The 23,460-nt window shown below is 27.4% G+C and overlaps 1 protein-coding gene across 3 annotated transcripts in view; it reads left to right on the top strand.

Moving 5' to 3' along the window:
• LOC113377050 (transmembrane protein 184B-like) overlaps window positions 1-14,699 on the top strand; it is a 35,981-nt gene extending 21,282 nt beyond the window's left edge. Inside the window, exons 3-8 of one of the 3 annotated variants that reach the window (XM_026617221.1) lie at window positions 4,805-4,970; window positions 6,079-6,337; window positions 7,341-7,510; window positions 8,637-8,878; window positions 11,051-11,135; window positions 14,464-14,699. In XM_026617221.1, the coding sequence (XP_026473006.1) occupies window positions 4,805-4,970; window positions 6,079-6,337; window positions 7,341-7,510; window positions 8,637-8,878; window positions 11,051-11,135; window positions 14,464-14,669 (1,128 nt within the window). In that variant the 3' untranslated portion in view covers window positions 14,670-14,699. Of the gene's footprint in view, window positions 1-4,804; window positions 4,971-6,078; window positions 6,338-7,340; window positions 7,511-8,636; window positions 8,879-11,050; window positions 11,136-11,822; window positions 12,130-14,463 lie in introns of those variants that run through there. The other 2 variants (XM_026617220.1, XM_026617222.1) reach the window with 2 other exon arrangements.
• The last annotated feature ends 8,761 nt before the right edge of the window (window positions 14,700-23,460 follow it).

Below are 23,460 nucleotides of genomic sequence, written 5' to 3'. Positions count from 1 at the left end.
GTTTTAGTAAGTTATTTTATACAATAATTGTTTTTGACGTAATTTAACACAGTATTAAAAAAACTAAAAAAGTAACTCGTTGTTAATTAAAAATGTTCTATCATACTCAAATATCATATTCGCAAACAGTCCCGAAAATATAAATTTACCCGATACATTTTATCTTACTTTTATTAAATTTGAAAGTCGTCGTCTTGATAAACATGCGTGATATTTGTTTAATTTGCAAATTAGCGGTTAATAATAACAAATCTGTAAAACAACTCATTATTTATTTAATAACAAAATTCCTGTAATTCATTATATGAATGCTGTAAATGCTTTTCGCATGGAATTTCACATTTATGTTAAGAAATTTCTTAGATTTAGAAAAATGGGTTTTTATGGCTGCTTTACTTGTCCGAGTAAAACTAATTTTTTAGTTATAAAAGCTCGAAATTCACGTTCATAAGAAGTTTGAAATCAAGTTTATGAATTGATCAAATAACACTTTTCCTTTTTGAAACAAGAGCAATGGTATATTGTCCGAAGGTAATCTAACAAATGTGCATTGCCGTAGTGAATTTTTTTATAACTAACTGTTTTTGCTGAATATGTCACATACAAATTATGCGCGGTATACTTATACAAAATATATTGATACGGTCTGTTTAATTCAATATGTTATAAATTTGTGTGCTAAGATTCTAATTTTACAAGTTTTGCGAATCGTTATTTCTTATGTGCATGTGTCTTATGAGCAGAAATATTTTTTAAGTCGTAGTTTATGAAAATTCATCCGACTCTCCTCATGCATGTATCATTTAATATAAATTGAGATTTGATCTATTCATATTTTTGTACAGTTTATTAACAAATAATGACATGACGTAGTATGCTTACTAAATATGTATATTCAAATTTAATTTACACATTTCATTAAAACTTAATTACCACATATTACTTTTTATTGTTTTGATAATTGTGAGAATTTGAACGACACTGAAGTTAAAATATTTGTGAAATACAATTATTAAGGAAGAGCAATATTAGTTATCGCACTTTTACTATATTTCTTCGACAATCCGAACGCTGTACTCCACGTTACATATTTTATTAATGTTGAAGAAAGTTCTACATAATTACGATCAGTGAACTACCGTAACAGCACGAATTGAAATTTACTTACTAACCTCAATTTTTCAATTAGTTACATTAAATATATTTATAATTGCGCGAAAAATGACGTTTGCAAACTAGGATGCTTCAATTTGAATTTTAAACCAAGTCAGAAATTAGTTCAAAATTTCAACCAATCGTTATATCTTTGATGTGATAAATAGTATTTCTCACTTTTTTGGGTATGCTGCATTTGCATTTTCAGCTCAGAAAAATAATATTAAATATAGTTTCTTGTGAAAAGTTCAAGAGTGGTTCATATCATAATTAGAAGGTAAGTTCTCTATTTAACCGCGAGAGAATACTAGATAATTACTAAATTCGTATCAATTTTTTTTGACATATTTTACTGTTTATTTTGAAAATAGTTTTTGTTTTCATACAATGTCATGTATAATATTTCATTAAATTAATCCGGTTTTATTTTAATTCTTCTGTAATATATTCTTATGTTAAGAAAGAAGTAAAATTTAGTGCGACACAAAAGTGTGCGCACTGTTCGATGGGAGCGCCACAGTTAACTGGTTAAATGGAACTTATCCCTGTTTCTATAGAATAAAGTATTTTGAATTAGGTGTATTTGGCACTTTCATGTATGGTGCAAATTTATGGTAACTTTATAAATAAGCCGCAGTCGTGTATGAAATAGGTTTTCGCAGTTCGGAATGAAGGCATATTATCCACTGAAGCATATGACCCGACTCTTATAAAGTGAAATGTTGCGCAAAAGATGAATTCTCACGATACATCTATCCAGCTGTACCGTATATTCGTTAAGACGAACGCTGGAGAGCTCTCTACACGTTATACTCTGATACTTTAGCATTATTCGACCTCTCGGACTCTCGAGACTTCATAATAAATATTCGATAAATCACAATGATGCTATGGACAAGTATCTTCTCTTGGTAACCAACGAGTTAAACAAGAATGATTATACAATGAATCGATTTTAGTTTAGATTGTACAAACATAAAGTAAATCTTTATAATTTCTAAATACGTATCTAATAAATAATCTCGAAAGTAGTTTGATCTATTTTATTAACAATAAGACAATTTTTCTAGGAATTTATAAAATTTTGAATATTTAAGTGTTAATCAAATTTATTGGTTACGTACTTTGTCAGAAAATCGAAAAAATGTTTTCTTCTTTATTTTTATATGTATGTATATATTTTGTTGAAATCAACCCTAAAGCTGTATTATTACAAATCGCTATTACAAAATGAAAATACGTGTACTTTGACTTCAAAATTCTATTATACAGAAATATTTGAAATATTTTTTGTTGAAATTTTATGAACGTGATTTTTATGTCTAATCAATGTTTTACATACATATTTCCGCAGCAGAGTTCTTTTTGTACTTGAAAACATATCTGATACTGGTATCTGATATCTGCTACTTGACTGTAGATTGGGATTTGAACCTGAAAACCTTGTGGGTACGAGGTTGAGGTTTTTAACCACTTGCGTGATGTATCCCCCGTTTTCTAAAGTATTTAATAGTGTTTTTCGGCATCTAGCAATTGCTATGTTAGATAGTAATCATACACACTTATTATAAATACCTAAAATATTGCTTTTGATGTTAGTGCTGGGCCGTGCATTATCGCGAATGTTAAAAGGTCATTGTATTGCTAACTATGAAATTAATGCAAAATTTATTATCAGCTAATGTGTGTATAGACATTTTATAGGTCTGTAATTTATTGCATTTGATAATTTTATCAATATGCTTTGTCTCCGGTGCGTAATAATACGCGACCGTTTTTATTTACCTGAGTGTGGTCATTGACTTGACACCGAACTATTATCAACGGTAGCGGTTCTCTATGAACTCATTTCAAGGTTCAATTTTAGCGTTGGAAACTATGCTTATTGATTGAACTGACATTGAAATACTATTGGAATATGAAATTTATTAATTATTTAGAAACCATCTTTTAATTTCCAATATTGTTTTTTAGTTGTTTGTGTATGCATGAAAAAGAATGTGTCAACATATGATGCTTTTATAAAAACACATTGTACACACAAAAAACACACACGCACAAAGATATATATATATATATATATATATATATATATATATGTATATGTATTAAATGGTAGAATCTTGGATTTGTGTATATTTTGCAGAGTTTCGAACAAGAATCCAAAAGTAATAAAAAACAAGAAATGTTTTTAATAAACAATTTCTTTATTTATTTATTTATTTACTGTCGACGTTTCGGAACTAGGTACGTTCCATCTTCAGGACATCTGTCAAGAAACATGATCTTGATGAGATTTCAGCAAACAATATGTTTAAGAAAAGAAAATGGATTTTTCTTAAATAATAAATTAATTGAAAAACTAATAATGTACAGAAATGTGATAATATGATCAAAATGAAAATGATAAAAATAAATAAGTGGATTATCTAACAGGATATTAAAAATGATAACATTTTTAAAAGTTATAGAAATTTTTTAGAAAAGGTTAATGACAAAATTGAATTAATTACTTGTATGTATGAATATATCTTAGCACTTTTTTGTTACTTTTGGATTCTTGTTCGAAACTCTGCAATATATATATATATATTAGGGTGGTCCTTAAAAAGGTCATTTTCGAATTTCCTTGCTCCCAGGGGCTCAAATGGTTCCAAATAGATAAAAAACAATTCTCTGAAAGTTTTAGCTCTTAATATTAACGTTTAGATAGAGCGCAATTCAATCAAAGTTTGTATGGAAAGAGCATAGTAAAAAATTTTAAAATTTAAAAAAATGTTTTAGGTATAACCTAGCGACAAATGAATGAGTTTTATTCATTCATTTGTTCGGTAAATTACATCTAAAAATCATTTTTTAAATTTTTGAACATTTTTTCATGCTATTTCCATACAAAACTTTGATTGAATTGCGCTCTATCTAAACGTTAATATTAAGAGCTAAAACTTTCAGAGAATTGTTTTTTATCTATTTGGAACCATTTGAGCCCCTGGGAGCAAGGAAATTCGAAAATGACCATTTTAAGGACCACCCTAATATATATATATATATATATATATATATATATATATATATGATTTAGTAGTTAATTTTGATGTTGAAATATATGAGTGAGTTCTTGAGGGCGATACATCAAACAAAGAAAAGCCAAAGATTTATAAAATAATCTTTATTTCCAAACGTTTCGACATTCAATTTAATGTCATCATCATATATATATATATATATATATATATATATATATATATATAAGTAAAATATAAACTATAAAACATTAACTTCTAGTTATTTGTTGGAAAATGAACAATATATTTTTTTACAATAATTTTTCATCTTATCTTTAGCTTTAATATTGAATTGACGAGAAATGCATTTTTTGAAATCTCATGTATTTACATTGTAGCAATAATTTTTTCAGACAACAAAAATTCTCATATTTTGAATTATAATATTTGTAATTCAAATATATAGACGAATTTATTTTGTTAGCTTATAAAATTATTGGTGCTTGACCATAGTGAGTGGCGCACGTGCGCAATGATCAAAAATTTCGCTAAAAACATTCCACTTTTGGATCAAGGCCCTCTTTTTATGCTAAGTGTGGAGTTTTGTTAATACTAAATTTTTGCAATTGTCTTATTGTTTGCAGATATATCATCACCTGCGCTGGTACACTAACCCAGCCGAACAACGATGGATCGTGCGAATATTGTTCATTGTTCCCATATACGCGACTTATTCGTGGATCAGTTTGCTGTTTTTTAATAGCGAAAGTTATTACGTGTACTTCTTCACAGTCAGGGATTGCTATGAAGGTTTGTATTCGATTTTTTTGCCGCTTTACGCATAAATATAGCATTACAACATCTTTTTGCATTTTAGAAATGTTATTTTTATTACTTGCTGTGGAAATTTCACTTTTGATGAAAAACACATTTTTATTATGGAATTTTGTAGTCGCGTGAAAAAATGCAATTCTTTACTTTTGTTTCGCTAGACCGAAAAATTACTAGCAGTTGTTAATTAGTACATATTTATCGGTAAAGTATCGAAAGCTGCAAACTAGATTTTTAGTTAAAAGCTATTGTTTGAAATTATATGTTGGGAATGGATATATTATGGCTTAGATATGTATAATTTGTAACATTTGTGAATATACTTTACTTTAGATGCAAGTATACACGTATATGTATGTGTTGGAAAATGAGTATTGCAAACAATATTGAGAGAAATAATATTCAATAAGTAATAAGGCACGCTTAAGTATGTAACTCACGGCAGTATTACTTTGAATAACAAGATTTGACTTTACTTTTTAAACATAAAATTGTTAATAATGGGCGCGTTATTATGAACATATATTTTTTATGAACTCTACAATTAAATGAAAATATGTTATATATATTTTATCATATCCTTATATGAATTTTTCATTTCAATAAAAACAACTTATAATTTATACTGTGTTATTGGTCTTCATATAACGCCATAGCACAGTTTCCATACAGCATGATAGCAAGTTTCCATAGAACGCACTACGAATTCGTCTGGATTGTACATTAAATTCGTGTTTTTTTATAGCACGGTCCACATACTACACGGTACACACTTGCTGTGTTAACAGAGGGTTGATTTACTTAAGTAGTAAATTTCATATACAAATAATATGAACCGATAGCAATAACGTGAAATAGAAACAAACAAAATTTCTACTTGATTTCATTTCAATGTCGATACAGCTCTGTACCCATCAGCAAATAACCTCATTGAACCCAAGGTTCAGATTGGTTATAAGAAATAAATTTAAAAAAAGTCGATAATTGTCTAAATAAATTATTATCTTTTATCCAAATGATTTGACATACATATTTATTACAATAAATATTTTTTATATAACTACGATAAATATAATATATTCCACAGCTTTCGTGATATACAATTTCTTGAGCTTGTGCTACGAATATTTGGGAGGCGAAGGAAACATAATGAGCGAAATCCGAGGAAAACCGATCAGGTCGAATTGTCTTTATGGGACATGCTGTCTGGTTGGGAAAAATTACACCATAGGATTTCTGCGATTCTGCAAACAGGCTACTTTACAGTTCTGTTTAGTGAAGCCGGTTATGGCCTTTGTCATTATATTCCTGCAGGCATTTGGACATTATCACGATGGTGATTGGAGGTGAGTTAATTAAATCATTTCATAAATTTATACATTGCACATAAATAAAAAATTAGATACAAGTGTAGATATATCAATCGATTAATTGATATATATATATATATATATATATATATATATATATAATATATATTATATATATATGTATGTATGTATATATATATATATATATATATATATATATATACGTAAAATTTAATATTACATCTATCCCCGCTTTGCACGGAAGATAGATGCCATAAAAAACGTGTAACTCGAAAAATTCGCTCTTATATGGAAAAACTGTGTTAATTAAAAACACTATGAAAAAGCCCTTTTTGTCAGTTTTTAATTTGGTATATAACAAACGAAAAATAAATATTAATATTTTAATATCAAACACATTTAATAAATTATAATAATTTTAATTTACTGCAATAATAAAAAATAATTCTGTTATTTGCTCACCTTGAATAAATTTACGTTATCAATTATGTATAAACACTAATTAAAAACAAAGTTTAAAAATATTGATGATCTTTGCTTTGGTATTTCAAACGAACTAGGTTATACACACATAAAAATTAGTTTTGATCATATAACGGGATGTTCCCATGTTATCTACATATTTTTATCATAGACATAGACTACTAAAAATTTGTAATTGTAACATATAATTCTTAATGTTGTATTTTGACAGTAAAATAATGAAAAAGTTATTGTAGATATAAAGAAATTGTAGTTTAGGATTTTTGAAAAAAATATTTTAAATAACCGGATAAGACCTAAGGATAGGTGTATATTGTATATACATATAAATTTGATTATATTGAAACAGATCTAATGCAATTTTGGAGATGTGATTTGAATCTTTTATGTGCATAATTATAGACTGCTGTTCATGGTTCAGAATGCAGAATATTTTAATAAATATACACTTTGATAGTGCATGCACAAAATATACTCAATACAATATTATTTATTTAATCACTTATATTATGCATAATGTCAATTAATATTTCAGTGCTGACGGTGGTTATATCTACATCACGATCATATACAATATCTCGGTCAGTCTTGCATTGTATGGTCTGTTTTTGTTCTATTTCGCTACAAGGGATCTTCTGACGCCTTTCGAACCAGTTTTGAAATTCTGCACGGTGAAATCTGTGATTTTCTTATCGTTTTGGCAAGGTTTGTCATATCATATGTTTTTTCGCTTTATCTGCAAATATAGCAACAATATGCTGTTCGTGCATATTTATAATTCATTATCTGTTTATATAGTTTTGTTTATAAGTACTTTTTCACTACTTTACGTTTATTTTAATATTAACAATCTTTGTTATTTAGCTTTATTATCGTACTCACGTGATGAGATACACAATAAAACAAAATGATAATATGGTGTTCTTTAACGCATATTATTACCACGTGTGATTGATTATAATTTGGCTTATTTAGTTCATTATGAAGTATTTAAGGTTATAGTATTTTTGATAGAGTATACTTACTAATATAATAATTTTGCTTTAATATATTTTTTGTTTGTTTGATCGAAGCTATCAAAATACATAATAGATAAACTATACCTGAGTGAAATTGATTTTTCTATGTTACTATGTTTTCTGTTCCTGTATTTCATGCGTCATCAGCTGTTTAGAAAATCAATTATTGATATTCATTGATAAGAAGTTACTTCTAACGCCGTTATCACGCTCAATTATCATTCATTCATTTTATTTTTGTTAGCGTATATATAATTTTTGAAAATATATTTCATACAAAATATATAAAATTTGAATTATACTAATTGGTAGATGTAAATTTGAATTAGAATTTGAAATTGACAATGTCACCTCTATGCTAGTAAATATTTTCGATGCTATATGATTTTTTGTAAAAAAGAGTTTATTACAATTATAAGACCGCGACATGATTTGGAATTTCATGTACATATAAGAACTAAAATAAACAGTTTATTTGAATAGAAGTACAGTATATTGAATTAGTTTAGTCTAAATGCCCATAACAGACTGTTTTTCTGATACGGTTTAATATCTTATTCTCTGATTGTAGTAAAAGTTATTATTGCACGTAATTTGCCTTTGGATTTCCATAATATGTTCTCTGTAAGACATACTTTGATCTAAAAGTTATTTCAATTTGTTTATTAAAAAATCAATTGCAAATATTGTATTAAAAAATATATATCTAAATATCAGATATATTAAATATTCAATTCGATAACCAGTTTACAAATTGTGAATCCATTAAAAATATTGTTTTTGAGCTATTAATAATGTGTTAATAAATTTAGGCGTAGCATTGGCCGTATTGGAGAAAGCTGCAATCATCTCACCAATTGTAGATGATTCTGGTTACCCGACATCAGCAGGTACAGTGTCCGCCGGATATCAGAATTTCCTGATCTGTATTGAGATGTTCTTCGCAGCCGTAGCGTTACGTTATGCCTTCCCTTACCAGATTTATGCACAGGGTTGTATTACAGATACGCACGGCAGGTCTGTCACTATGCAGTCAATCAGTAGCAGCCTAAAGGTTAGTAATGGCATTTGTTTTTAATTGAAATAATTATTAAAATTTCTGGATCGAAGTATGTGTGTATGTGCGCGTGTTCGTGTGTATGTGAGCCAAAATTTGACTTCTAGTCGACGTTTTCTCAAAAACGGCTTCTTTAGAAATTTAAAATCTATGTTTTGTAATTCGATAGGAATTCGCGTTTATTAGTTTACCACGAAGATCTGTCGAGAAAAGTGTAAAATTTTTCGTCTACGTTTTAACCAAAAATTCCGAATCAATTTTAAAATATCAAAAAATGTTTGAAAGATATCAATTGCAACTCAAGTGCTGAATATGTTTGGCCGTTTCTTCGTCATTAATTTTTTTTTGACGATTTTGATGAAACTTTATATGATAAGGTTTAGGTCTTAACGAACACCATGTAATACCATATATATACATATATATATATATATATATATATATATATATATATATATATATATATATATTAGTGATGTGCCGACTCGAAAATTTCCTGATTCGAGTGATTCGAATCAGAAAAAAACCTGATTCAATCATTGATTCGAATCAATTCGAATCAAGTTCATATATGAACAATTATAATTTAAGAGAGGAAATATCATTTTAATAATTTTATAAGTGAAATAATTAATTTAGTAAGCAATTAATTCCAAAAAGTGCAGAGATGAATACATTTATATTATATATATAATAATAAACTAGCTACAAATATAACTAATATTTCAAGTGAATTCACAGTAAAATATAACCAAACACTTCTCTATCATTAAAGCATATAAAACAATATTCTTAATCTTATGTTGAACGAATGCATGTGAATATTATTGATTGTTTAGATCTAATCTAAACAGGGAGCTGAATCTAACGTCTTACGAATGACTTAAAATTCAATCCACTACTGTAAAGATTGATATTATTTCATTTGTGTGAATTTGCCATTACTTGCATAATTAAAATATGATAATTTTGTATGTGTATGAAACTCGTTGTGTAGTTTATTTTGATAATAATTAAAATCTAAATCGCGTATTTATTATCTAAATGAGTTTTTGATATTTCATGAACAAATTTGCTCTCAGTGCTTAGTCAAAAATAAAAGAACATTCAAGACCCATACGCACTGCATCTCGATAAGTCGATACGCTAAAACACGGACACATGTTTCGAACTCAAGTCGGAATAAGTCGGTTTGAGTCATAGGAACTCGGATGATTTCATTCCGACTTGAAGTCGGAATGAGTCGGTTTGAATCATAGGAACTCGGATGGTATTGTTAGACAATGAATGCGGTTAAAGTCATATAAATTGGAGTCGGTTGATACATTTAAGCGTATTATTAAAGCCGGGTGACTCGCATGATTTAATTCAAGATTTATTTTTTATATTTATTATTATTATTTTATATATTTATCATTATTATTATTTATATTATTATAATATTGAATTAAATTAAAACATTTTTTTATATTTATGAAAATTTGTGTTCATACATGTTTTATCACAGTAAATATTTCGCGGCTTGATACGAGTTGATTCGAATCATGTAAAATCTGATTCGAATCAAGTCGTTAAAGGCTTAATTCGAATGATTCGAATCACTTGATTCGACTTGGCACATCACTAATATATATATATATATATATATATATATATATATATATATATATATATATTATGGGCCCAGGAAAAGTGATTTTAATTATAAGAATGTATTAAGAATGAGGATAATGGGCCACATCAAAATTTCAAAACTGAATTCTTGTTTATTAAGCCTGGTTATTTATACACATATTGGAAATTTTGTGGAAGTTGTATATTTGTTTTAGAGATTTTATCTTATTTATATAATAATCATAAATATCTATTAAATTTTTAATAATAAAAAATTATATTTATTAAATTGTGAAATACTAGTATTCAAAGCACATCAGTTGTAAAACGTATCATTATTTATATCAATTCATTTTTTTTTTCAATAGAAATAGATAAATAATAGTATTTATTTTAAATACTTTTTTTACATTAGCCTAACAATACTTATGTAAAGGTATCAGATAGTAAACTCATTTACAATATATAATTTTCAAACGTATGTTTTACAAATAATTTATATATAAATGTTTTCTGAATATTATCCTTTTATTCATTTCTACTCTTACTTTACAGGAAACAATGAATCCTAAAGACATAATGACAGATGCCATTCACAATTTCCACCCACAGTACCAGCAGTACACCCAGTACAGTTCTGGTAAGTTTTATTAATTTACTACAATGGCATGTAGCATGGTGCACTTTATTATTGTTGATGTTCTCAATTATTATAGCAGTACCAAAAATCAAGCTTGTATTACTCCATTCTTATTATTTCGTGATTTGTTGTCAATTGATCATAGTTTTGGATGATTGCCATACTTTTTTTTTAAATAATCTTTTTGAAATTATATACGTATTATGAAGTATGTTGTGAAAATTACATGTTTTTGAATTTGGTATAGATTGTCATTTGTGGGCAGTTGAAAGAAAGATTAAGACCAATTTTATATTAATTACACAAATATAAATGTTGCATTTATATTGTTGGTATTTATGCAATGTTTGTTTTCTCCATCTTCTTATATTTTTATGCTATTTCAATTAATTTCATTTGCTATTGATTATTTTGCCCATATTTGATTTGAATAATTATGCATCAGTATTATTAGTTTTTAAATTTTGAATGAATTAATTGACTCCATTCACAAATCATCATTTAGTTCATTAAACAATGCTGCACTATAAATATGTAAAGACACATGTATTCCAATTCCCAACTAAAAACATTGAGGACAATATTTAAAATGAGAACTGCACAAACAAGGACACCATGCGTTTATGCGTAGAGAGTGGAAGTTTTTCCAAAGGGCTCGACTGCATATGTGATATTTGTTCATTACAGAAGTGACTTCTAATCGTCCGTACGAGAAGCTTTGAAAGTCTCAAATGAATTTGTATGGGTGTTACTATTGGACCTGCCACTAAGTGCCTGCTTCACATAACTCTAGCTTCTCAAATAGCTAGCTCACATTATCCAATAATCAACTCTTGTAACAACCTCATTTTAGTTTATCTGATGCATGAGAAAAAGGTTCACAATCAAAATTAATAAGCAATTTAACAAATATGCAGTGATAATTATGAATGACACAATGTAAATGACTTTATTTTGATATAAACTCCATGTAGAATTTCACATGGATTATTATGGGTGCTTATATTTATAGCTTTTTAAAATATTTGTTTTTGGCACAATTAGCCATTAACAGGTAAGTATTTTAAAGTTTAGATTATTTTAAATTAATTTTAAGTTAGTTAATTGACAATTTATCTGTAGATTATAGGTGTATTAAATTTTGTTCAATTTAAATGCAAGAATACATCTTATGACTAGTTTTACTTTTGTATTATAAAATGCTTTGCCTAATTAAGAGAATTTTCAAGCATTTACATAATTTGAAAAAATGTATTATTGTATATTTTATTCTTGGATTGATCTTATAAAAAGCATTACATTTACAATTAGTGCCTTGTGTGGAAAAAATGTGTGAATTATTGAGTACTTAATATTGTGCTTATACTTTTTGTTTGTATGATAAGAATTTCAAGTTTTAACTTAAATACATTAGCTTGATTATTATTGTGAACAATATTCTTATCATTCATTTCAGTGAAATTATTGAAAATTGTTGGATTATAATTCTACAGATCGTATATATTCACGAGGGCCAAAACTTGCCACATGTGAATGATTTGCCGAAGATAAATTTATGACAAATATACGATGCAATGAATAATATAATATTAAAATAAACTTTTATAAGCACTGCATTAAGTATTGAAAATTCATGTAAAAATTTAGTATGATTGAAAATGTATATGGTTTACTAGTTAATTGTATAATTGCCGAACTATATCAATGATATGATCAATTACTTCGAACAAAACCTTCTGTTGGATAGAATATTAATTATAGGTTAGAATTAGAATTTATCGTACTTACAACTATCTCTGATGTGATTATTAGGCTTTGAGAATTTGATTCTTGTTTACAAAATTTGTACCATATTTTTATTGAAATGACTCCATTCGAACAAATCTAATTTATGATTGTTATACTTTCGTTTTTTTAATAATATAACTATTAGTCATATTTTTTAATTTTTATATTCTGTTCTTTACAAACTAATAAATGAACTTTTTTGATAAACTATTTTACTTGAGTTTGTACTATGTATTATACCTTTGATTTTGATATAATATCTAGACTTTTTAGGTAGAGAGCATGTTTTATTATGGAAATGGAAAAACCTGTATTATTTCTGTCTGAGGTAAGCTTTTTGAAACGCTTTAGCCTTTTATTATACTTACTTAAAACATGTTAAAAAGTATATATACATATATATATATATTTATATATATAAATATATATATATATATATATATATATATATATATATGCATGTAGAATCATTTTTACTCATTGTGCATTACAAATTGCATGAATCACTTTAGTTGTAAGAGAATGCAATGCTTCCAGTTATTTTTTCTTGAAATGCTATCATGATGATAATTTCTTTATGGTTCATGCTAGATGTAACTTATACAAAAATTGCAGAATTGTAAATGCTTATTTGGCATCATTTCTTCCTAAATATTTTGTTAAATTTCAGAGTTTTGGAAAGGACATTTTAAACAAGAAACACAACTTGGCATGCATTTTAGTAGTGTAATATATACTTTTTAAATGCCATGTCTGATTTAGTACATAATATTATTAACAATGTAGTAATAATTTTGTATGCAAAAAGTTGTTGAAACAATAATTGCGACATTTTGCTTTTGATTAGAAAGTAAAAACTACTGTATTCTTTACATTGCAGTTTTCCAAATAATTCAAGATTTAAATACAATATTACTATTAATTTTTGTTATTAAATATTTTATTGAAATTGATAATTATTGAATAAAATATATATTATTTTGATGTAATTTATGTGATGCAAATTAATCAGATCGAAAACTTGAGCTATATTAGTTTTGTATAATTCAATCGAAATCAAGTTATCTGTAAAAATAATTTATCATTTAATTGAAAAAGATTGGAACAAACTTTGATATTTTTGATAGTCAAATTAACTTTAATAATGGTGGTTGTGCAGTTTTCTTTGCAGCACTTAATACATTGGCAGAGCGGTAGCACAATTCATTGTAGGTAAAGTTTGATGGAACTTAACAGCATAAAAAGCAAATCTGGTGAAGCATTTAGATTTTCAGTAAACACTAATAGTCAGCACATGCCAGCAAATTTCTGGACAATTTTATATCAAAACTTTAAATATGTTACGGTTTGAATTTTTTGGTAGCATGACTGGAAACAGTATTTAGTTTTTCATTTTGGTTTTCTGAGGATTGTCTTAAAATAACTAAAATCAAAACGCAGAATATTATTTACTATTGTAGAAATTCAACTCCTACCTAACCAGTAGCATGTCACCTGTTTTCAAAAATTATCTAATTAATACTGATTTTTATCCAAACAGGAGGTGGTAAACATTCACGTGGCTCTCGAGTAGCTTCTCATGACCCTGATGAGCCAGTTTCAACAGGATATGGGCCTACACCAGGTGCAGATACAGAACAGCATGTTCAGAAAAAATCACAACCGGCCAATCAACGCGTGGCGACTATCAGCAACAATTATAATGAAAAGACTATGCTCTTAAGCTCAGATGATGAATATCAATAGACTGATTTTATAGTTAATCCAATCACCCACTCCCCATGTGTTTATAAATTATATTTTATTACATGTAGATAGCCGTATATAGAGATTATTTAGTGAGTGGCTATTGCGCGTACCTGTCATTATATCAGGAGAGTTGGTATATATTTTAGATTATTCAGAAATGGAGTAAAGCTTCAAGCTTGATTCGGATTATCAGTGTAGATATCAACAGATGGCATTTTTGTAAAAAGATGGAATTGTTTTTATTGTGGAATTAGGTCTAAATTTTGCACTTTTCATTACATTTTCATTACAACAACTTGCTTATGATTACTCAATTGTTTTATGCTGACTTGCTATTAGATATGTGTTAACTAGATATTGGCTTTTAATACTTTGCAAAAGATTTTGTTTTTTGTAATCTTTAAAGATGTAAGGGATCCTTCTTTAAAATAACTTTGAATGCACATTTTTATGTCATACTAAACGGTGCTAATGTTAATAATATATGAAGATGCTTCCTAAAATGAAATGATCAAATTTTTTTTCTCATGCCAAAAATTAGCTCGATTTAAAATAGTGTATTGTTTTGTTATATAAATTGAAACATTGTGTTTCAAAATGCTTTTATTTTTCTAATTAATTATTATTTCCAATTGTTTATTTATTTATAATAAATACTTATACTAAAATATCTAAATGAAAATATTTAATTCTTGAAAATATGATTTTGAATTGTAATCTTTCATAAATATTATATATTTTTTTATCATTTTAACATTCTCTATGTTTGATAGGATTCTCTATGATATGCACTAACTCTTGGAACCTATTTACCTATAATAGCAACAGTTATCCTAAAACATGTATGTATGATTAAAGACCATTGCGGTTAATTATATAGAAAATATCTAAGCTTGTATAGATTATGGTTTTAAATTCTAATATAAGAAAATTTCAATAATGTTAGTACGTTCAATGATCAACGGCACTATTGTAACCTTTTGATATACATTGCTTTTTACTTGCACATGGTGTAAGTACTTCTGTCTTCCTATTTCAATGTGCTTATTATAATTTACATGTTTTAAATTTTTTTTGTTATGTATTTTATATTTTTTATATTAATTTGATTATTGGTTGTTTAAAACAAGTTTAGTTCGATTCTCAAACAATGTCATGTAAGCTGCATTTTGTTACATGTATTCATAAAAAATATTAATGAGTGAATGTGGGGAACTATTGTGGCTCTATTAGCTAGGTATTCTGAATTATAGCAAACAAATAAGAGGTGATTTAAATATTCTTATTTATAGGAAGTATTCAATTACGTATAAACCTCAAAAATGAAATCATTAAGACAATATTCACTTAGTTATGTGCATTCATAAACGAAGTTACGAATGAGAAAATTACTTTAGCCATAGTTAAACTATATCTACAAGTATGTATTTTGTTATTTTGGTACATTTTATTAGTATCAAAATTCAATTGGTCATTATTAGTATCATTTACAGCATCATTTCATATTATTTATATGAATTAATTTAATTAATATAATTTTGTAACAGTGAAGTAAATTAGAGCATATTTTTGAGCTTGAAAACAGCTTGAAATAATCACTACTATATAAAATTGTCGTGTTGATTTTAATAAAATAAAATTGAAAATTATTGGTCATCCTAGAATGTTATACTCAAAGTGATTGGATTAGGATATTTTGCATAATTTATTAATTATGATTGAAATGAATCAACTAAATCATAAATAAATTGCAATATCTATTGACTATGAGGCTAATTAGTTCAGAACTGTAGTGATTTATTTTAACACAAAAGTATTGTGTTTGGATTGATTCAATTATTACATAAAAGTGAAACTTATATTATGCAGATATAAGCTTGTGTAACCAGTATCCAACGAATCACTTTGATTGTACCATATTGATAAACTATTATGCAATGCATAAAAATTAGAATGTGGCTACAAAAAAATATATTTATTAATTTTATATATTGATAATACTTGTTGCTGAAGTCCATTATCGATAGCTAAGAAATTTCTTTATGAAAAACTTATTGAATTGTTGAAATCATAGAAGTACATATATATATATATATATATATATATATATATATATATATATATATATACATGTTTGTGTGTGTATGTCTATAAAGAATATATTCTTTGTTTAAACCTGCATAATAAGAGAACATATTGTGTCTCACGTTACTCTTACTACCTTTTCTCAAAGGTGTTATTATGTTCTCATTTTTATTCATCTATTTTTAACAGGTGTAAAATATGTGCCTCTAGATTTGCTAGATTTTTCATTATATTGTATTATGCATAAACAATGTTTAAATGTTTGAAGATGTATGGATAATGAAGCACATTTAACAACGAACATGAGCTCATACATAATTAAATCATTTGCTTTCAGTGCACTCTTTCAATAAATCCATGTGAATGTAACACAATAATTCGCTTCTAAAAGTTAAGATTACGTTACGGTTGTGACATAATTTTAATTTCTTATGAGAAGTAAATAAAATAGGGCTCTATCATAAGTTCTATTTATTATTGTCTTAAACTGTTTGATGTTTCTATTAATGCAGTGTAAACAATTGCACACATTCAATATTTAATATAAGTGTTATTACAAACAAATCACTAATTATTAAAATAATTGATATATTGTATAGGTCAATTACCATTTGTAAGGCTCATATGTGATGATTCAGTAATCAATATTTTTTATACATTTTTAGCTGCTGGTAATACTAATGGGTTCAAAAAAATCCCTCCGCAATCAGGCCAATATTATTCATTTTGTTCCTTAATTATTTTCATTATGTACTTAAGTAAAAAACGCATATTATTTATAATTATATTACCTGAAAGTCTGATGTATGACTGAATGTAAAACTTGTTGCTGGGCTGTATGTATGAATAGTAAATTATGGCACTTACCTTAATTCATATATATATATAATAACATAAGATGTTGAATATTAAAATCATTTTCTGTTTTCTATATCAATTGTAAAAATATATATAATATATAATATTTTATTATAATAATGTGAAATATAAATATATTGTTTTATTTGATTATTTTATTTTCAATTACTTGGTTGTACTATAGTTAAGATATATAGTATTAGCATGTTTTAAGAAATTTTTTCGATATGATTTTTGTACATTTTGATAATAATGTTGAATTGAATTAAAATGATGCTCATTAATTTTTCTATAAAAAGTGTTAATTAGAGACTAATCGATTTTATAATTATTGTTTGTGTCATTGGATACTTAAGTATCCAATAAATATTACAATTAGAAGTATCAGTTAAGTTGCTAATAACTATCTAAAATTTCTCATAAAAAGTATGTTATGTTTTTTTTAGTAATATTATTCAAGGTAAATGTACAATATTACGGAATGTTGAGGAACGTTTGACTTTAAAGATGATTTGCAAAAAAAGTAGGAAAGTTCTATTCTATAAATTAAACTTATTAGATCATTATAAACCAAAATTTTTGGCGTAAAATTTCATTTATAGAAATATTAGGCATTTTGCTGAACCAAGAGTTTGTCCCTAATTCGGGGATAAAATTCGGCTCATGACACAATGCCGGGAGTTTTGTTGTACACTATTCCGTGATAGCGCTCGGAGCATACATTTTTGATCGTCTTGCCTTGATAAATATACTTGAATTCGTTATATACTAGTGGGGCGCACGGCATCGTGCCTTAAGGCAAATTGCTGGAACTTCCCGTACCAAAAATTCTTTTTTTTAAAAAAAGATTAACATTTTTGAAAAAAAATTACTCTGTAACTAGTGGGGCGCATGGCATCGTGCCTTAAGGCAAATTGCTGGAACTTTCCGTACCTAAAATTATTTTTTTTTAAAAAAAGATTAACATTTTTGAAAAAAAAAAATACTCTGAAACTAGTGGGGCGCAAAAATTATTATTTTTTTTAAAAGATTAACACTGTTGAAAAAAAATTACTTTTTTTTGGAAAAAAATTTATTTTTTTGAAAAAAAAAATGTTTTCTTCATTTTGACATATTTTGGAAATTCTGAAATTTTTTTCAAAGCAATCGTACTGCTTTAACTGCATAGAGACGAAATGTCAAAGCGCACGAGCGCCGCGTCGCCGTCTAACGGATGAACATTGGTACGGAACCCATAGGAATGTAAACAAAATTTCCACTTATTGTTAAAATCTCTATAAAATATCTGATAAATTGTTGTGCATATGTCTAATGATCATTTTTGACCGCCGAATGGCATTTTTTTTTACTTTTTTTACTATATCTCCGAAATCGCTAGACCTGCCTTCATGAAAATTGGTCATCTTCATCTTGTTAATACAAGTACCATTTTTGGCACTTTAAAAAAAACTTCAAAAGGCTAGACCTGCCTTTGCCAAAAACTAATCAGCTTATTATCATGAATCGAATTATTTTTGAATTATTCAAATCGGTTGATCGGTGTTCACAAAATTGTCGACGAAAATTTGTATCCGCACACACACACACACATACATCCATTTGTTCTAAGGTATGCCAAAATATTCAGAAACCTTCAAAACGTCGGGAAATGCAAAACTTTTTATTTTCGATTTGCGATTACTATAGCTTGCCCTACAGGAAGTTAAAAATGTGGTTAATTAAAAAATCATTATCAAGTTCAAAGTCATTATCAATACTGAAAGTTTCGGTAAATAAATAAATCAAATAAAAAATATGAAACAATGAAGTTATAATTTTTAACGGCAATTAAACAAAATTATAAACTTCGAATAAATATAAATTTAAAACTCAAAATAAAAAAATGAAACAATAAAAGTTACAATTCTACCAACAAACGTAATTAATCTTTAAAATCTTTCAAATTTAACAATGCCAACTAGTTTAAATCAGGTTTGATTCGGAATTTTGTATGCTTTAGAAGCTTTAAAAAACAGTTAGTTTAATGCTTACTTTTCTATTAGTTGGTTTTGAGTTGTTCTTCAGTTATTTGAAGGACTTACATTGAATTCTTCAGTTTTTGCTCATCAGAAGATCGGAGCAAACATGACCTTTATCGATTATCATTTTTAATTGAAATGCCCGACGAGTAAACCTGATTATCTCATAAAGCAAAGATTTTTGAAATGACCGATATAAACACGAAGTAATTTTTTTGGCTCTATGTATGAATGCATATAATACAATGTATAAATATGCATATATGCATTGCCGGTCCTGCTCTGCATGCAATGCAAGTCAAATTATTTATATATTTTTTTAAATATAAAATCAAGAATACTAAATAAATTATAAAATATAAAACCATCTAAGTTAACTATGGATACGGAGACACAAAAAGCATATTTAGTTTGAAATGAGATTTCTGTAGAAACAATTAACCGATTAATAACTCTGGAAATTAGTAAATTATTGTTCTGCTTATTGCCTAATCTACTTACTCAGTTTTCTTCTTTGTTTGAAGTTTACATGGAATCGAAAAAAATTCAAAAATTTTAAAAATGTCTTTTAGATATAACGATAAGTGAATCAAAAGTGGCAATTCATGTCACGCTAAGTTAGATCCAAAAAACATTTTTAAAATTTTTGAAATTTTTTCGATACTAATTCCACACAAAACTTTGATTGAATTGCGCTCTATCTTAAAGTTAATATTAAGAGCTAAATCTTTAAGAGAATTTTTTTATCAATTTGGAGCAAGGAAATTCGAAAACCACCCATATATACATCATAAAATCAAATCATACAAAAAAGGCGGGTTACAACCATCCACACCCCAAGAACGGTTGTTACAGGCATAAAATAGAATAAAAAATAATAGGTGTAAATATGAACTTCTATTGTCAGAAATATGTAACACAACACAACATAATCAATTAAACAAAGCTTATGAATATAATATGACAATAAATAACAAAACATTATTTTGACTCGAAAATTACAAGACCCACAACCACATGTCACCGCCGTACCCAAAACACACCTTTGAAAATAAATCATCGTTATGACTGAGCTAAATTATCTACGGAAAAACTAATTGCTGGCCAATAACTACTAATATTCAACTTACAGAAATATAACAAATAAACTGATCTATCAGTATACAAGAAACAGTTATTATTAAAATAAATCTAACAAAGAAACTTTTTTTTTACTTTTTTAAATTAATACGGTCTACATATCGTGTTAATGTTAGACGCAGACAAAATGCAATAATGGAAACTTGTTCGAACAAATATACTTCATCTTTCGCCCTTTGGACCATATAACAAGATCAGTATAGTTTTTAGATAGAACCCTAGCACAACCGTACCCACTTTCCGTTTCCACACTAGCACCTAAATGACAATGATTATGTATTAAAGAATAACTACAGTTGTAATAACTCAAGTTTTAGACCATTCGAGTTCGAGGCAGAGCCTGAATTAACTAGTTGAAAGTGGCATTTAGCCTTAAGACAAGTTGCATGAACTTCCCGAAATGTGTAAGAATTGACTTAATCAATCGACATTGAAATTTAGATATTTAAATGAAATTTTCAACTGTTTATTTCAAAAATAAAGTTATCGCTTTCAAATAAATCAAAACATTGCGATTTCGAATAGAATTTTTTCAAACACATTTAAATTAACCGTAATTATATTATTTATATTGCACAGACAGATAGTGCTTGTATTCTCTAAAATTGTAGCTTATTATTTTAAATTATAATGAATTGATAATGTTTGACACATCACATCACGGAAGCAAGTTTTGACACAAATGACTATAATATTTCTTCAAACTTTGATGAATTTTTAACATTAAACTATTTGTCGTAGGGCCGTAACATTTTAGTATGTTTTATAAAACCATGATATTTATTTCCAAAAAAGGTTCATAAAAATCGACATTTTTTTCAACAGTTAATTTCAAGAAAACGGCTCGGTAGATTTTTACTTAAAACTAATCAGTATCATTTCCAACTAATATCTTTCGCGCAGTTTTTGATTTTTAAAAATCGATTCAAAATTGATAGCTAAAACGTGGACGAAAATTTTTTCACTTTTCTGCTATTTACGAAGAAATGGCTCAGCTCATCGAAATACATCGATTGGCTTTTAAATTTTTGAAATCTGTTCAGGCGTTTTAAGACAAATGACGATGAAAGTTCTAATTCTGCAAATGCCAAAAAAAACTAAACTAATTTTTGCAAACTTTGATAAATTTTTAAAATTAAACAACTTGTTGTAAGGCCGTAATATTTTAGTATGATCTATAAGACTATGGTATCTACCGTCAAAAGAAATCATAAAAATCGTCGAATTTTTTTAAACAATTTATTACTAGGAAACGGCCCGTCTAATCTTTACCAAAAACTAATCAGCACGATTCCCAACCAATATCTTTCGAACGGTTATTGAATTTTCAAAATCGATTCGGAATTGCGGGCTAAAAGGTGGACGAAAATTTTTTCACTTTTCTGCGATTTACAAGAAAACGACTTGGCCGATCGTCGCACTAAAACTAATCAGTACCATTCCCAACTAATATCTTTCGAACAGTTTTTGATTTTTTAAAATCGGTTCGGTAGTATGAGCTTAAATGTGGACGAAAGGTTTAACACTTTTTTCCAAATTACAAAGAAACGTCTTGGCTGATCGTCGCGCAAAATTGATAAACGCTAGTTATCATCGAGATACATCGAATGGTTTTTAAATTTTTGAGAAAACGTCGATTTACGGCAAAAAAATCTGTTTACACACACACACATACTTTTTCCAAATTTGGTCTTATTCGATTCAGACTGGCTTGAAACGTCGAGAAAACATAAAATTAACGAATCGGATTTTTTGATGAAAACATAAACTTCTCTTTCGGGGAGTTAAAAAAACACCAAACACTTTAGTAGTCATTATCAAAATTAATTATTCTTAACATATATAAATACATGGCTGATTAATCAAATTTGTGAAAAAATAAAATGGACTTAGATTCAAAGCTTATATCCCACCAGAAGTTATTCACCTCAGAACTTTGACTAATAGATTGTTCTGTATTGAATGTTATTAAGTTTATTTATAACTGTTACTTGCAAACAAATTTTCAAAGATATTTATTTTATTAGATAGTTAGTTATTAAGCAGACAATCATTTATTGTGTTTACATCTATCGATATAATTCGCTTCATCTTGTTTATTACCCTTAGCAACGTCGTGGCGGTCGCAAGAAACTCTATATAGGGCGAAGTCGTTACGATGCGTTCGACCAGCAAGTTTGAAAGTTTCATTTATTTCCATCCCAATGCTGTCTCATACATATGTTAACATATGTTTGTATTCAAGTACACGAGTGTGCACACACGTATCGATTTTCCGTTGTGTGTCTTCGCAAAACCAGGGGTGGATGAGTAGATTTATTAATTACCTATTTATGCTCAACGAATCAACTTAATAATAGATTACGACAAGCGCATTGCCTAAGATTCTATTAATAAATTTCAATCAATTGTGTTTGATCAATGAGAGAACATTTTCATAAACAGCAGTCTGAAAAGCGTTCGACTAAGTTAATTTGCCTAATTTGATAATTAATTATTTTTAATAGTTTTTTAATTAAGTTGTCATCATTGAGAATATGAGATGGATGTCCGTAAGACGAGTAAGTTTAGTAGAAGATTTTGTTAATTAAAACGCTTTTAATGAATTTTATGCAACTTTACGCTCAATTGCCTTCGGCATTTCTGCAGTTATTAAATGCTGTATTACTTACGGCTATTTAATTAAG

Source organism: Ctenocephalides felis, unplaced genomic scaffold (genome assembly GCF_003426905.1).
Source record: "Ctenocephalides felis isolate EL2017-DRISC unplaced genomic scaffold, ASM342690v1 CF-g0.4_SCAFFOLD_01886, whole genome shotgun sequence".
NCBI lineage: Eukaryota > Metazoa > Arthropoda > Insecta > Siphonaptera > Pulicidae > Ctenocephalides > Ctenocephalides felis.
This window is presented reverse-complemented; position numbering and strand designations above follow the sequence as displayed.